The following is a 15,715-nucleotide window of genomic DNA, read 5'->3' on the forward strand; positions in this document are numbered from 1 at the left end:
AGGGTGATGGAGGCAAAGGACCATTTCAACTCTCAGGGGCTGCGGAAGAATAGCCTGGAATAATCATTTGTCTTGTGACAAAGTATAGAATTACAGAATGTTAGAGTGATTTGGGTTGGAAGGAACCTTAAAGATCACCCAATTCCAACCTCCTGCCACGGGTCAGGACACCTTCCACTATCCCAGGTTGCTCAGAGCCTCATCCAGCCTGCCCTTGAATACTTCCAGGAATGAGGCATCCACATCTCTCTGGGCAAGAAGTAGGTGGGAAGAAAACTAGACCTTCCTCCCACTGGAAAGTACCCCATTCATGCCACCTGATGGATGACAATAAAGCCACACTAGGGTTGAAAATCACTTGCTGTGGAGCTGGTGAGAACTGGTACCCATTTCAGACATGACAGTGATACCTGATGGGTTTTTGTCCTTTTTCATTATACTTTTATACTCTCTTTATATATCCTTTTAGCCTTCCCCATTCCTGTACTTTTACTCCCTGTATCTTAACCCTACATGTTTATAACCCTTGTACCCTTGCCCCGCTCAGAATTCTTTGGAGAAGACAAAACAATCCCCACAATCTCAAGAGCATGAGGCACCAACCTTGAACAGAGCCCCATCACTGACACATGTTTTTGTAAACTAAGTTGTAACCTTTTTGGTGGGAGGTAATTTTAATAAGGGGGCAATTGCTTCATTTGTTAGACTTCTTATTAGAGACTTTTAGATAGGTATGCTAATCTAGGCTGTCCATAAATTGTATACGGGGATATTGTCGCTCTCTTAGTCATCAGTGTGCATCTGGGATCCTATTAAACCAAGGTAATACCCCTTTCCTATACTACATGTCTGCGTGTCAAAATTTTTACCAGGGATAAGGCATCAACAGCACCATGGAGCAGCACTGAGAAGGGGAGATACAGAAGGTCACTTCCCCCTCCTCACAGTGTTCCCTCACCAGGCACAAATCCAAAGATCAAACCCTTCAAAACCTTCAGAGCCTCCTTCACAGGACTGTTTTCCACATCACAGAGGAAAAAAATTCTCTCCTTTCTGATGCAGCACTGAAGCAGAACCAGCCAGAGAGTGGGGCCAGCTTTCCAGCTGGGAGTCTGCCACGTTCCTCTCTATTCCTCAGTTCCATGACTCACCCGCTGAGACAGCAATGCACCACGAGGTTAAAATGTCCTCAAACATGCACAATAGCAGCAGCAAAATGAACTCATAAAGAACTTTTTAACAGCTGTGGCCCTGTTTTAACAGAAATACTACAGGGATATATATCTCAGTGGCTTCTAAGAAGTTCCTAGACAGCCTAACCACCATCCTTTCCCAGTGTGGGATCTTTCCTTAGTGTATGCTGCCAAGTCCCTTCTCCAGTGTCATTTTAAAATGGCTCACTGGTGATGTCCACAACTTTCCTTGAAGCAATCCTCCTTATTCCAGTTGTTTTCCCCTTTGACATCCTAAGTTGCAAAAGCTCCACTCCTTCAAATCATCTCCCTTGGACAATCCTAGTAACACTCAGTGACTGCAGTTGATCATCAGCATAAATTTTAAAGGAAATTAGATTCAAGCACTGACAAATTTTTTGAGCACTTACACTTTTATTTTACTTACATCCTGGCCAGGAGGCCCCTGTGGTCCAGGGATACCAGGTACACCACGGGGACCCTGGTAGGGAGAGAACAGACAAACCCAGTAATGTCAGTAGTATTTATGAGGTCCTTCTTAGCTGAAGAGAAGAAATCCTTAGCCTAATAGTTATTGGTGGAAAAATTAACCAGCAGTTACACAACTGTGGGAGAGTTTAAGAAAAAAATAAAATTACATTTCACACTATCCTGGTATCAGTCATTTCTGTGCCTCAAGGGACTTCATGGGCATCACTAAAGTCAAGCTTTACATACATTTGATTGGAGAGGTAATAATGATTCTTTATAGAAGGCAGGTTTTTGAACAGGGAGAAAATACGACTGAGCACAGGGCAGTAGAGGAGAAAAGAAGGTCCATCTCCTCAGTTCCAGGCTATCACACTGTCTAGGACTGGCTGTTGTGCTGGAAATTCATACCAGTGTCTACTGAGACCATGATACACAGTTGTTTGTTCCACACCAATGGATTCCATCCTTGAAAAACTGAATGTTGAGGGACTAAAGTGTGTTTGGCGAATACTGAAATCTGTAAGATTTAAGTAAGAAAAATATTTGAAAATGGTTTGTTTTAAACTTTTGAGGCCTTGGCTATAAGGCATGCAATGTGCCCTTGAATGATGAGCCTTGAAATAATGTTTGAATGAAGGGTGAAACAAGTCACTCATTATTTCTCTTGTAGGACTATTGACATGTAAGGAAAAGTTTTGGCCACCAAGACTCTTGATCAGCCCTTTCTCACAACTCAGTATAGCAGACAAGTGCCTGGAAATACATAAAAGAAGCTCCCTTTGGAGGGTCAGCCACCCTGTGATGAATCCTCGAGCAAAACCAAACCAATTGCACATGCCTTCATGAAATCATGGGTAGAAAAACAATTAGTGTGGTTGTACCCTCCCCATAAAATGTGGGTATAGCTAGAAAGACATACTGTACCAGTGACCCTTTGTCTCCTGGGGGTCCTGCAGGGCCCTGTGAACAGAAAAGACATAGCAATCAAAACATTTAAAATTCCCATCCCCCTTTGGCTGACCAGGGTGGGTCCTGCAGCATCCAGGCATTATTCTCTACATGGATTTTGTGGCTGCACTCATGAGTGTGGATGTGTGTGCACTGCATGTGCCTGAGGACAATCTGAGCTCAGCTTCACTCCTGGCTGGGCCTGGAGGCACAGATCCACAGCACCTTCACATCTCTTGGGCTGGGACAGGACGATTCCCCCAGGTCCTGAAGACCACTACATTCAGCTGCCTCTTACATGAGGAAAAACATCCCACAGGAGCTCTGTGCTCTTTAATTTAGGTCAAAGCATGGGGTTCAGTGGGCTTGTGCATGCTGTTTGCCTGGGGATGCAACTTAAAAGTGCAACTGAGTAGAGTGAGGCACTGGAAGGTACTCACTTCTACAGGAACACCACAGAAGTAACGCAGTGCCCACGTCCAGTGTGGGTGAATCGATCTGGTGTTCCAAACACACCCAAAACAAGGCTTGAATAAATTGCCTCACACTGTAACTCTTCCCCTTTTATTTTCTGTTTCAGGTACAGTAGCTCACTAGTCCTCATACAGTCCTCCATGAAAGACACCCTAGTACTGTGCTAAAGAAATGGCTAAATGCATAATTTAATCAATATCAACGAGGCAAGGCAGGGCAAGATTGAAACCTTTCTGCTTCTGGTGTGCATCCATCCATTAGGCAGCCTCAGCACAAACGTATGAATTCACCCCAATTCTCCCCTCCTCTGCTGGGAATAATACCCTCTGCTAATGCTCAAGTTTATGGCTCAGTGTTATGTAAATTGTAACTCAATACTCAGCAGATACGGAAAAAAAGATATTCCTCATCTATATATACTTTTTGTGCAGGGAGCAAATCCTGAGAGGGGTAAAGGGCACAGGAGGAAACAGGGCGAGGATTCCAATTAAAAAGAGTTGCTGGCTTTCAGCTCTGATGCTGAAGTATTATAAACACAATTTTGTCACGTTGCTAAAAAGGGTAGAGGCTGACGCCTTTAATTCAGTGTGTAATATGCACTGAAGCAGCTCCGCTGATTTTATTCTATTTTTTTTTTTTACTGTGGGATTCAGTCTTTGTGACAGTCTGATAGATTCAAGGCTATACAGAGTTTTTTTTCCAATTCCAGTCTTTGTACTGGAGCTGAGGTTATGATGAATCTACAGTGGAAAAAACCACCATAATAGTGGTTTGCTTTTTTTTTTCTTTTTTTTTTTTTGTTGTGGTTTTTTTTAAAGCATTTAGTAAAGCAGATAAAATAAACAAAACACATCATTTGAGAATAGTGTGGTGTGTAGGTGGCTACACATCCTGACAGTAGGCAAATAATGAAGACACAGAAAAAAACAATCTTCTGGTGTGAGACAAGAGATTTCTGCATTTGGAGTCAAGTTCTTAGTCATTTGTGTTTATGGATATGAGGATGCTAAATCTCCAATGAAGAACAACTTTGTCATCCTGTGTACATTAGGATGCAGACATGAACTCATCTAGCCCTGGACTGAATCTAAAAATCTGTAATTAAAAACTATCCACAAGCTAGTGATTTTCAAACAAGCCAGATACTTATTTTTTTAATTTTCAGTTAATTAATGACTGAATATTGAGAAGTGCAAGAACACCACTGTTCCTTAGATAAATCATAACAAATGACACCCAGCAAACCTGCAGTCATTGGTAACCCTGTGAGGACCATAAAAGTCATGATCCAGTCACAGTGTGAAACATGACTGACCCAGTCTGCTTTAACTCAGCTAGAATTCAGCATGGTAAAAGCAAATATTAAGTGGAGATGTACCTCAGAAAGCCAGATTTTTCAATCCATTACCCAGCAATATGACTTATCATTTCAAGGCAATTTCCCATACTAATTGGGACATTTATATCTAGATAAACACAGCATTGATAACCAATCATTGACTGATTGGTACAGGATCATGGCATGTACAAGGTATTGCAAAAGAATGCAAGGGCTCAGATGTCCTCTAGCAATTACAGCTAGAAATAGAGCTTGCTTTCTCCTAAACATATTTAATTACCAAATTCAGTGCATATCTGGAGGTTTCTGAGCAGGACTATAGCGATATACAGGGGATGAGGGCAGAGCTGATGAGGTCCAACCAAATATTTGTGGGAAATAAAGGGAATACTGTCCCTCTTGGAGCACAGCAGTTTCAGCAATCTGCTTTTGTGTTTTGCTCTGAGTATCACTATGTCACCAATGTGGGCATGTGTGTCACACTCATCCCTTCCAACAGGGATAACAGCAAGGCTGGATCTGTCCGGGAGGCCTGAGCTGCTGGGTCAGCACAGATCTCCACTCACATCCACAGCCATGAATCAGGATGGTGCAGAAAATTCAGGAGTGACAGCCAGTGAAACCTATCAGCCCTGTTTTTCCTGTTTCAACTAAAACCAAATGCATCAAGAGCCCTCACAGCAAACGTGACCTCTGAGCCACAAACAGCAGCCTCTGGACTCATCTGGAATCTGCATCTTCAGCAGGCAAAATGCCCCACAGGCTCTCAGCACAGCTGAGCACAGGCAATGCATTCCCCAGGTGGCAATGCCTGATTTCCCACCTTGTTACAGTTTGCAGCAGGACCTGCTACTTACAGGGGGTCCAGGCAGACCAATTCCTGGCACACCTCTGTCTCCAGGCTGCCCAGGGGGGCCAGGAGCTCCCCTCTCCCCCTGAAACAAAGGAAGGAGTTAAAGGCTTTGTGCACTGATGTGAAAATGTGCTGAAATGCAAGCAGGTTGTACACCAGAATGTCACACTGGTACATCTGGACTTGATCCTCCCACAGAGGGTCTCATCATACCAAGAAAAGTGACTTTTTCCACCACATGAGCCCCAGCCCACCTCTGTGGGCTCAGTGTGTGCCACATCCCGTAAGTGAGTTGGAACACAACCTCTGCATGTACTTTCATTTATTTTAGGGCACAATATCAAATTTCCAGCTTTTCACAGAATCACCAAGGTTGGAAGAGACCTTCAAGGTCTGTTAGTCCAACTATCAGCCCAGCACCACTTTTATCACCCCAAATCATATCCCCAAGAGCCACATCCATCTGTCACTTCCAGAGGTAGTGGCTACACCAGGGTATCAGGCACTTTCCTTGGCTTGTGGAAGCACTAAGCACCATAAATCACTTTTCTCTCTCTGTGTTTCTACAGTAGGAGGCTAAGGCACAAAAAATGCTGAATATAGATTATTTACCTGGAGCAGACAGCATTAGGGATGTTTTATTGCATCTTAATGTTCTCCTTTTCTTTACCAACATAGGCCTACTCACAGAAGTGTATGAAATTATTTTGGTAAAAATTAAGTCAACACTTTTACCACTCTGTCTTGAGCATTTCACCACAAAAGGTGAGGCCTCCCTTCTAGAAAACATGATTTTCAAAGTAAAACCTGAATAGCACAGAAAACAGCTTGACATTGTTCAATGCACATTGCAGGCAGAGGGCTAAGAAAGAATTTAGCTGTAATACTTTAATTTAACATCTGTTTTCTAGTTATAAGGAAAAATCAATAAGATTTTTATGGATTGCATTGCAGTTGTGAGATTTGGTCTCATGTTGGCAGTAGATTTATAACAGTGAATCTTATTTATGCTATTTATTATCACATTATTTCTAGCTATATAGAAGCACAATAGAAAAACTGTAACCTGTGGATTCTGCCCACTCAAATTTAAATCTGCAATATCTCCTATTTTTCCCTTTTCTTGCTTTCTTCTTAAACTAATCTTATACTACAAAGAAGTAACACTGCAAGGCCAGTGAGAAAAAAATGTATTCTGATTAGTTCAAACACTCCACAGATTCTTTATCAGTTATTTTATTCAAAAAGATAATTTCAATACAAAACCTTCAATAGTATTTTCCCACACACAATTAAGACTTTTACCATCTTCTGCTGCTATTGAATAGAATACTTAATGAGATTTCTTTTAGTGGTTTTTTTTCTGACTTTTATATTAATTCCCAGCCTATTAGTGTGTGTCTGTGTGGGTGTAGGTGTGTGTTCTGAACTGTCAAAGATGCATAGAACAGACTACAATGCATTTGCACCAAATGCATAATAAAAAAAAAAAAATCATAGCAGTTTGGTTATTTAAAAAATATGGGACCTTGTTGTATCTCACACTGTTGTAATCCTACTTCTATCATTTACAGAATCTGTTTCAACAGCTGATTCTTCCTCCAGTCCAGGTCAGGACATGGTCATTTTGAAGAGGAGAATTTCTGAAATGTCTGATTGAAGGTTTAAGCACAATTCAGATCCTCCCAGAATCAAAAATTTTTGCTGTTTTATTTCATTCTCTCTTTTCTGTGTGCTTACAAGGGAATAAACATTACTTTCAGCATAAGAAATTAGTGTCATCAACCTCTTCAACTAGCTAGTCTTTGCTTTAATAGAGGAAGGGAGACCAGGGCTACCTGGTTCCACTAGAAAATAATTCACATCCTCCTTGGAGAGAGATGAAGGGAATGAGTGCTTGGGAAAAGTGCTCTTTGAGGGCTGACAGGTGGTCCTGAGAGCAGATCATCCCTGAGCCATGCATTGTCTCCCTTTCTGTGTGGATTAAAAGGTCCCAATCACAGTTTCCCTGAAAAAGTGTGGGCATAGACCTCCATCTGTGTTGAATTGTTATGGTGCTGGAAGGAATATAAAATGCGGAAAGTGAACACAGCTAATTCATATCTGAGTATTTGCATCTACAGAGATACTGAATTAATAAGGAAAGGAATCTCCTAGAGAGCTAGAACTGTATTTTTGAGTCACAACTTCACAAACTGTATTTTCCAATGGAAAACAGACCATGTTTGCATCATGTTCTTTTTTCCAGTTCAAGTGATTAAGAAGAGCAACCCACAACGAAGTCCATGCTCACCTTATGTCCAAAGGGTCCTGGCAAACCTGGTGGTCCTCTTTCTCCCTAAAGTGACAGAAGCAAAACAAGAAAACAGTCACCACCCAGCCAAACAGGAGCCTGGACTTTGATGTAATCAAGGCAGCAATTCTCCCACCACCACCCTCCTGGCAATATTTTACTGACAACATGCAACTAAATTAAGCAATCTGCTAATTGGTCTAGAGTTAAATGCTTTTGGGGAACTTCCATCAAGCTAATAATTTTTTTACTATTCACAAGGACAATGGCTACTCCTTGTGGAGACCTCTGTTTTCAGTGCAATGTTCAGAAATGCTACTTCAGTTCTCTCTGCCATTTTTTGTTAGCAGAGATAGGATGTGGAGCATTTTGCACAGCCAGGCCTTTCATGGATTCAGGTAAATCTACAATCTCTTGCAGAAGCCAGGCTTGTCTGTCTCATATTGGACTAGTCAAGCACAAAGCCTGCCAGCAGTACTTACCCTTTCTCCATCTTTACCCTTCCCAGGCAAACCTGGCTCTCCAGCAAGCCCTGGCAGACCAGGTGGCCCAGGTAAACCCACTTTTCCTTCTTTTCCAGGATCACCCTGTAGAAGACAATCCATTAGCTTTCATTAGAATACTACAGACATTTCCCATCTCAGATCTTTCATTGGAACTGAAAAACATGGATTTTTCCTAGCTTTCTCATCTGGATTTCTTTTGGTATCATAGGAAACCTCTTTTATGGGAAGTATTTTCCTTCAGTAATCTCAATGCACTTGTGATTTCCATTAAGAAAAGTAAAAGGAGATGTCAAAATGTTTTGGGAATCAACTGTATGGAGCAGTGTGCTCTCTCCATGGAGCACACCCCAACCTGATCTTGTCAAAATGGGTTATCCTTGCTGTCACACCAAGAAATGTTGGAATGTGCCCTGATCCCAACCTGATCTTTGCTTCCCATAACCTTGCCCAAGTGACACCCACAAACAGCAGTAGTAGTAGCTGCATCTGGTTGTGATGGCTGCAGCTGACTCACAGTGGGTTCAGGGGAGGCAGATATCAGCCCTACAGGCAAGGGCTGGCTTGGGCAATGCCCACCTAACTACAGTGCTGGTCAACATCTTCCCAAAAATGGGAGAAACAAACATTTGTAGTCAGTATGAAAATAAGAGCCAACTATCTTACCCCATAAACAGTGGACAGCCATGGCCTGCAGTGGGCTGCATGCCCCGATCTCCCCTTGAGCACAGATGCCTCTCAAGGTTACCCCTCAAATTAACACCTTATCACATCAGACACTCAGCAAACAAATTGGGAATGAATGCATTGAAACTTTGAAACATAAGTTATATAACGGATTGGTTGTGCACATAACGCTTGAGACAAAATATTGATCAAGTTTGGGGGTAAGTCTGGATGCAGCCACCCCTAAACTCCTCTCTGAGACAGAGCTTAGAACTTAAAGGGATCCTTTCTGAACCTCATGACTCAATGGAAGAGTTTCCCTGCAGTTTTGTCTGACCCTGTCCTCTATGTAGTAAACAATCCAGTGTACCTTGCATTGAATCTTGTTACACCACTGTGGCATTTATCACGTAACTTTGTTAACCTGGTGTCTTATATCAATAAAATATACTGTTGCTTCTTTCTTGTGAGTGAAGTGCATCACACTATCTGCAACACTGCATGACCCTGAGGCTGAGCTCAGTAACCTGGAAGAAGATTTTATTGAAGGACCTGGGGTTCATTCCCTTTTAAGCCCTAAACACATGGATATTTGGGGCCACATTTCTGGTTAATCATTCCTACTCCAGCAAACAAAGATCAGGACTCCACCATGCTGGGCACTGTGGGGTACATGACCAAATCACAAAGCCCTGACCTCAGAAAGCTCATGAAAGAGGACATAAAACCAGTTTTTCTTCCAGCTTTGGATTTACAGTGATGAACAGGAGTTTCTTAAAGCACAATATTGCCTGCTCTTGTCAGGGAATGAGGACAGCAGAAGACCATAATTGTGTAGCAGCAACTTCACTATATCCAGTCCGCAGCAGTGACTTCTCTATATTCAGTTGGACCCCAATGGTTTATTAGGTAAATTATAAAGTTGCAACTAGGTGAAAACCTTACAGCATATGTAATAGAGGAGTTCTGACAAGATGATTTCATGAACTCATGTGTCTTAACCATCCATGAACCTATGAAATCATTTCTCAGTTCAGACTGAAAAAGGAAAAAGGAAACAAATCCATCAAAGAACCAGCTCACCTTTTCCCCCCTTTCTCCTGCCTTTCCTGGGAGTCCAGGGCCTCCAGGCACACCCTGGAGAGAAAAGAACTTTAAAGCTTAAAAGTTTTTTGGAGGCAGTATTAGATCCTAAATAAAGGGGCAGACCTGTGGGTTCAGTAGAGTTTATCTCAAGCTCTACATTTCCCAGTACAGAAAACCTGTAATCCAAAGAACACCACCGAAGAGCTGTGTAACAGGTCCTTAAAGAAGGATTTTCTTTCTCAGTATGAAAAAAATACCTGAGCAGAAAAAGCAGAAACTGAGCTACTACCAGATTGGTGCATTCTACCAGTAACTGTTTTTTTTCATTTTGTGAAATCCTCAGCAGTGCCTAATAATTACCAATGACCCCCAAATCATCACCTCAGTATTAGAGAGGCCAAAAGCATCCCAACATTGGGAAATGTAGCTATGTTCATTTTTTCTTCTATTTCAGTTTTCAATCCTTTTAATATCTTGGCAGATCTCAAAGGAGTCCATGTCAAAATACAGATGATTTAGAGCTCTAAATTAAATACTGTAGCTTCCTAACTCACCAAAAGACATTTTAGAATGGTACTCCATTTTCAGGTGTGAAATCATGTCTTGGCACCATTAAGATTGGATTGACCTCAGAATGGATGTGATAATTATTTTCCTTTCTGCACCAGTAAAAATTATTTCCAACAGTATTAGCTTTTATAGGTAATATATTGGTATTACTGGTATGGAAGTTCGCTTAATGGAATATGAAATTGAAAAGTTCTTCATTTTCAATATCACCTTTCAGTTTGAAATTAAATCACTGCATTAATACAATCTAATCAAATGTATCTTAACAATTAGTAGAAAGGCAATTTAGGTTTTCTTGGATTGCCCAGGTAATAAACTCTGGTTCCAACAGTCCTGTGTTCTAAACCACTGTGCCTGCATACATTCTATCTTGAGGTCTAAATTCTGTTTTTCATCCACTCCAGTCTAAGCTCAGAGAAACCCCAGGAAGCAGAAAGAAAATTACCCTAGTGGAGCTGGGAGTGGAGTTAGTCCAAAGATTTTTTTTTTAGTAAATATGAGAAGTTTTATCATGCACTACTTAATAATGGTGATGAATCCCCAACGTAAAGGAGACACTGTATTGATTTCAAGGCTCTTTAGGCTCAAATGCCTGCATGCTTTCATAATAAAAGTGGGAGTTTACCATGCTATTTTTATATCAAGAAGTGATATTTGCAAAAGGAGAGGACAAATGAAAACAAGGCAAAGAAAACAGAACCAGACAATAAACATTGAATTTCTTCTCTTGAAGAGTTGGCAGCAAAAATTTCTTTTGACAATTTGGTGAGGAATGAAGCAGCTCTGTTCCTCCTCTTAATAAAATGAATATGTGAAGATATTTCATGGATATTCCCAGGTGCCTCCAGATCTTTCAATTCAGCCACAAGAAACAAGTGTAATGAAACACAGCCTTTTGAACTTCATAGTAATCCCCTTGGAAGGGAAAACTAAACACATTAAATAAAGAAATCAGGGCACAGATGGGAAAACAAATACTCTGGTGCATACTTACCACATTTCCTGGCAAGCCTCTTGGGCCTGGGGGCCCTGCTGGTCCACTCACTCCCTGTTTTAAGAAAATGAAGTGTGTGTGTGCATATATAAATCACAACTTGTATCACCATAGGAACAAGATGTTCCAAGTGAGATTGGATTTCATGTCAGACAAGGTGTTGTACAACAAGAAAGCAAAAAACAGTGTGTTTGAAACTTTTTAGTGTAAAGAATAAAGAAACAATACAAAATAGATGAAGGCTCTCTTTGGGACCTTAAAGCTACCTTCTATCAAAATAAATCCTAAATCTAGCTCAGATACTCAGAAAAGTCTGGGCAAGAAACATCAAAAGAGCAGAGGAAAGTATGTTGATTTATCATAAAAAAATCTGGGTCAAAAAAAAAGCTTTGTTTACAATTCTACCTTTCTGTGCTGTGGGGAACAAAACCTGAAAACATCCATTTGCACTAAATAGGTTGAAATAGCCCAAACCATCCAGAGTGTATAGTTTTGAATTATAGGTCTTTTTCCATTTGCAAGCTTTGTGGCATGAAAAAGCCCATGTGTGTCCCCAAAATTCCATGGAAACATTAGAGGACATATATTTGGGGATATATGTCTCCATAGAGATGTATGTTTGGGGTTACCAGGCTATATTTAGACACTTCATAGAATCATAGATGTGTGTTAGAAGGGGCCTTAAGCATCATCTGATTCCAAACCTTCTGTCATAGACAGAGACACCTTCCACTAGACCAGCTTGCTCTGGGCAACCTGTGCCACTGCTGCACCCCCTTCACAGTAAATTATTTCATCCTAATATGAATCAAAACCTACTCTCAGTTTAAAGTCCGTCCCCAGCTCTCTTGTAGGCACCTGAAGGGATTCTAAGGTCTGTCTAGAGCCTTTTCTTCTCCAGGCTGAACAATCCCAGTCCTCTCAGCCTTTGCTTATAGAAGAGCTTTAAAGGTTTTCTCATTTCTCTGTTATTTACAGTCACTGGTCTATGAGCCAACAGAAAAACCTGGAGCAGCAGCAGTCTGTGAAAGGAGGGCAAAAAAAAAAAAAAAAAGTGGCCTGCAAATACTTGCATTTCCGTATCATTAACACCCTCCGAGCAAGCAGGTTATACAAAGACATAAAGCATTGTATAGGTTTGATGGAAGTGGGATGTTTTTTGCCTTCTTTTTCTTTTCCTCTCCAAAATATTAAGGGGTCCTTCAACCAGCAGTGAAAGACACCTGAAAACAGGCAGTTCAGGGTTTAGGGTCAAAGCACTCCTTAGGGACAATGTCTAAGCACAAGCCGAAGAAGGAAAACCAGGAACACAAAGGTGGAAGAAGAAATTTCAGTGCTGTAGGATGCATCATTTGGATTTCCTATTCCCTTCTTCTCCTAATTGCAATCATCCCCTCTCTCAATCATTATTTCAAACAATTCTTCAGTTTGCTTGCCAAGAAAGTCTGTGGTGTTTTATTCAGCCGCAAGGGGCTTATAAGCTCTCACAATAATAAAACTCACAATAAAATTCCAAAGGATTGGAATCCTTTGCTGCTCCTGAGCACACAGCTAGACAACACTCTTTATAACAAATGACTCAAAAAGTGGGGTGGGATGAGTCTTCTGGATGAACCAGTATTTAAAAAATAGCAGAACTGACAGTGAAGCCTAAAAGCAATCATGATCAAAACCTAAATTCCTGCTGCTGCTGAGCAGAGAGCTCCCTGCTCCAGCTGGCTGCCTGTGCTGGGCTGACATTGCAGCACAGTCACACTCACCCAGAAAAGGGTGTTTTTGTTAGTCAGGGAGAGATTTGAGCAGGAAAATATGCACAGTCTTGGTCTGGGCTGAATGGGGCATTGATGTGTTTGGTGCAGATGGACTGTTTGCCCACAGCCACTCTTCCAGCTGCAGATTAGGATGTGCCCTGTGCCCAAGCAGCCTGGGACTTCAAATCCACAAGATGTTGATGTCAGTGTCCTTTCAGATGTGTTATTGTCAGGGAAAAATGCTGCAAGGGAAGCAGCTACTCACAGTCTCTCCAGGGGCTCCAGCCTCTCCTCGGGCTCCTTTCTCCCCCTTTGCACCCTGTGCAGAAAGTAGAGAAAGATACCAGCTGATTAGACATGGGAAAGGACTTCCTGACAGAAAAAAAGACTTCTAGTTGTGTACTAGGCAATGGTTTTTGTTAGCCAATTCACAGAGGAGTTAATGGCTGAGGAAATAGCTCCTGGTTCTCTATGCAGCAAGAAAAGGAACTATAAAAATAAAACCCTGAGACTTAAGAAGAATTACTGATGACTGATCAGCTCAGAGGCTGTTTCACAGAACAGAATGCTAAAACTTGCAGATATTTATCTGGGTGAAACTCCCTCCTATCCTCAGGCCTACCTACTTCATTTTCAGCTGAGCTTTGACAGTCTCCCTTCACAGGGGAAGATTTGCCTAAAGCTCTAAACTTTTTTGTGAGACCTGTGGTTTGCTGGCAGCAGTATAAGATGGCCTCTAGAAGGACCATGACGTGAGATGTCTCTCAGACAATACTGATCATGCTTACAGAGATACGATATTTCTGAGCTGATTTCCCTCCTGTTGTCCTTATGTCCAGCACAAGTAAATACCTCCACAGAAGTCCCTGAACTTGCAACAGTGAGAAAAATGAAATGGGCTGTTGGTGCATATTGGAAGAATTATTTACAGTGATATAGACCTCAAGGGCACTCCTCTCTGGTCATGTCAAAGATTTTTCTTCAAGGTACCTCTTACCTGTACTCCTGCAGCTCCTGGCACACCTTTTTCTCCTGGGACCCCAGGTAATCCCTGCAAAACAGACAGAGAGGTAAAGGAGCTTATTACACTGAGTGAAGGGAGTGTGATTTTTACAGAGGCTGTCACTGCACAGGATTCTGTCTCTTCTGGGAGCTCCAGCCAGAACAAGAGAGTCCAGAATAGAAATGTAGTAGCCAAATGTACAATTTAGCTGGGCTACATCACTTCAAAATCCCTTAAAATCTGCACATAAATTACTGTCAGCCAAGCTCTGTCTAGTAGAGCCCATTGTCCTCTTTCAGCTACTGAGGCCAAAAACTACAGAATAGGTGCTTAAATTCCTGTAGTCACATAGCTTCCTCTACAGGCAGTACAAAGACAAGCACCACTGTGGCTATTTCTGATGAGAGAAGCATCCCAACAATGGAAAGATCATGTCCCACCCTCTCCCTCCAAAACTGATCACTCTTATGTCCTCCCCTTATTAAGATTAAAAACCAGCTGAAGAAGCACTTGGCTGTACTTACAGGTTCTCCACTCATTCCTCGATCTCCTTTGTCTCCTTTTGGTCCAGGCTCACCCTGGCATAAAACAATAAGACAAAGAGAAAAATAAAAGCTATTTCCAGGGCTGGGACTCACACTGGTCCTGTTTAGTAAGAGGGCTCTTTCAATCAATTATCCATTTCTGACACAGAGTAGCTTCTTTAAAGGGCTTGGAGTCAATCAGTCAAAACCAATATCCCACACTAAGATATGGAGATCACTGTCTAGACTTCTTGGTCTGTTCTGATATTAATTGAAAAAATATTCAATTTAAAAAGAGAATACTTTTCGCACATTGAGAACAATAGCTAAAGAATTTACCATCCCAAAATTTGATCAGTGAATCTCTAACATATTAAAAGCCCACATGATGTGACCAATAGCAAAATCACCAATGTCACTGCACTATCTCTCTATAGGACCTACAACGATCCCACATAAAGACAGTTCCCTATTCCATCTCTAAGAGAGAAGTGTTCAGTGCTCATCTTGAGCATTTCCAGAGGTGTGCACTATGCAGCCACTCCTGACCTCTAGTTCTATTAACATCTCCATACATTCATGCAGCTTCCTCTCCCTCCTGCAATGTCAGTACATTTTTTCATGCACCACCATCACTGCCTAATAGGATTAATTTATTCCTGTTCTTCCTCCTTACAGTAAATTGAATATGCATTCAGACAGAAGTTCATCAGCTTTGTCCTGTGGTCTAGAGCAATAATCAATAAATCCATATTTCTGCTTTTTATAAATTGAAAAGGAAAGCACAGAATTATGGAACTAGCAGGAATAAACCAGGCACTACACGAATACTCACATTTGTATATTGTTATGAACATATGTATTCAGGCAACAGCAATCATTACTTATTCATTATTTATCATACCAAGTGTTTCAATTATGCAATCAAGAAGAGTAAGAACATCAGTGATTTAAGCTACACACACAAGCAAGGAATAGTGATCAGCCAAAATGCAGAGCCAGACAAATCAGCTTGAATTTTATTTACGTCAGCTATTTGCCAATCAT

At 41.3% G+C, this 15,715-nt stretch overlaps 1 protein-coding gene across 1 annotated transcript in view; it reads right to left on the bottom strand.

The window, feature by feature from the left end:
• Positions 1–15,715, bottom strand: part of COL22A1 (collagen type XXII alpha 1 chain) — a 221,667-nt gene that overhangs the window by 38,145 nt on the left and 167,807 nt on the right. Inside the window, exons 34-43 of the mRNA XM_085053637.1 lie at positions 14,669–14,722; positions 14,139–14,192; positions 13,407–13,460; positions 11,391–11,444; positions 9,824–9,877; positions 8,054–8,158; positions 7,572–7,616; positions 5,283–5,360; positions 2,589–2,624; positions 1,621–1,674 (exon numbers count right to left, since the gene is read on the bottom strand). Coding sequence (XP_084909763.1) covers positions 1,621–1,674; positions 2,589–2,624; positions 5,283–5,360; positions 7,572–7,616; positions 8,054–8,158; positions 9,824–9,877; positions 11,391–11,444; positions 13,407–13,460; positions 14,139–14,192; positions 14,669–14,722 — 588 coding nt within the window. The remainder of the gene's footprint in view (positions 1–1,620; positions 1,675–2,588; positions 2,625–5,282; positions 5,361–7,571; positions 7,617–8,053; positions 8,159–9,823; positions 9,878–11,390; positions 11,445–13,406; positions 13,461–14,138; positions 14,193–14,668; positions 14,723–15,715) is intronic.

The sequence above is a fragment of the Lichenostomus cassidix genome, chromosome 2 (assembly GCF_008360975.1).
Source record: "Lichenostomus cassidix isolate B80296 chromosome 2, HeHo_3.0, whole genome shotgun sequence".
Lineage (NCBI taxonomy): Eukaryota > Metazoa > Chordata > Aves > Passeriformes > Meliphagidae > Lichenostomus > Lichenostomus cassidix.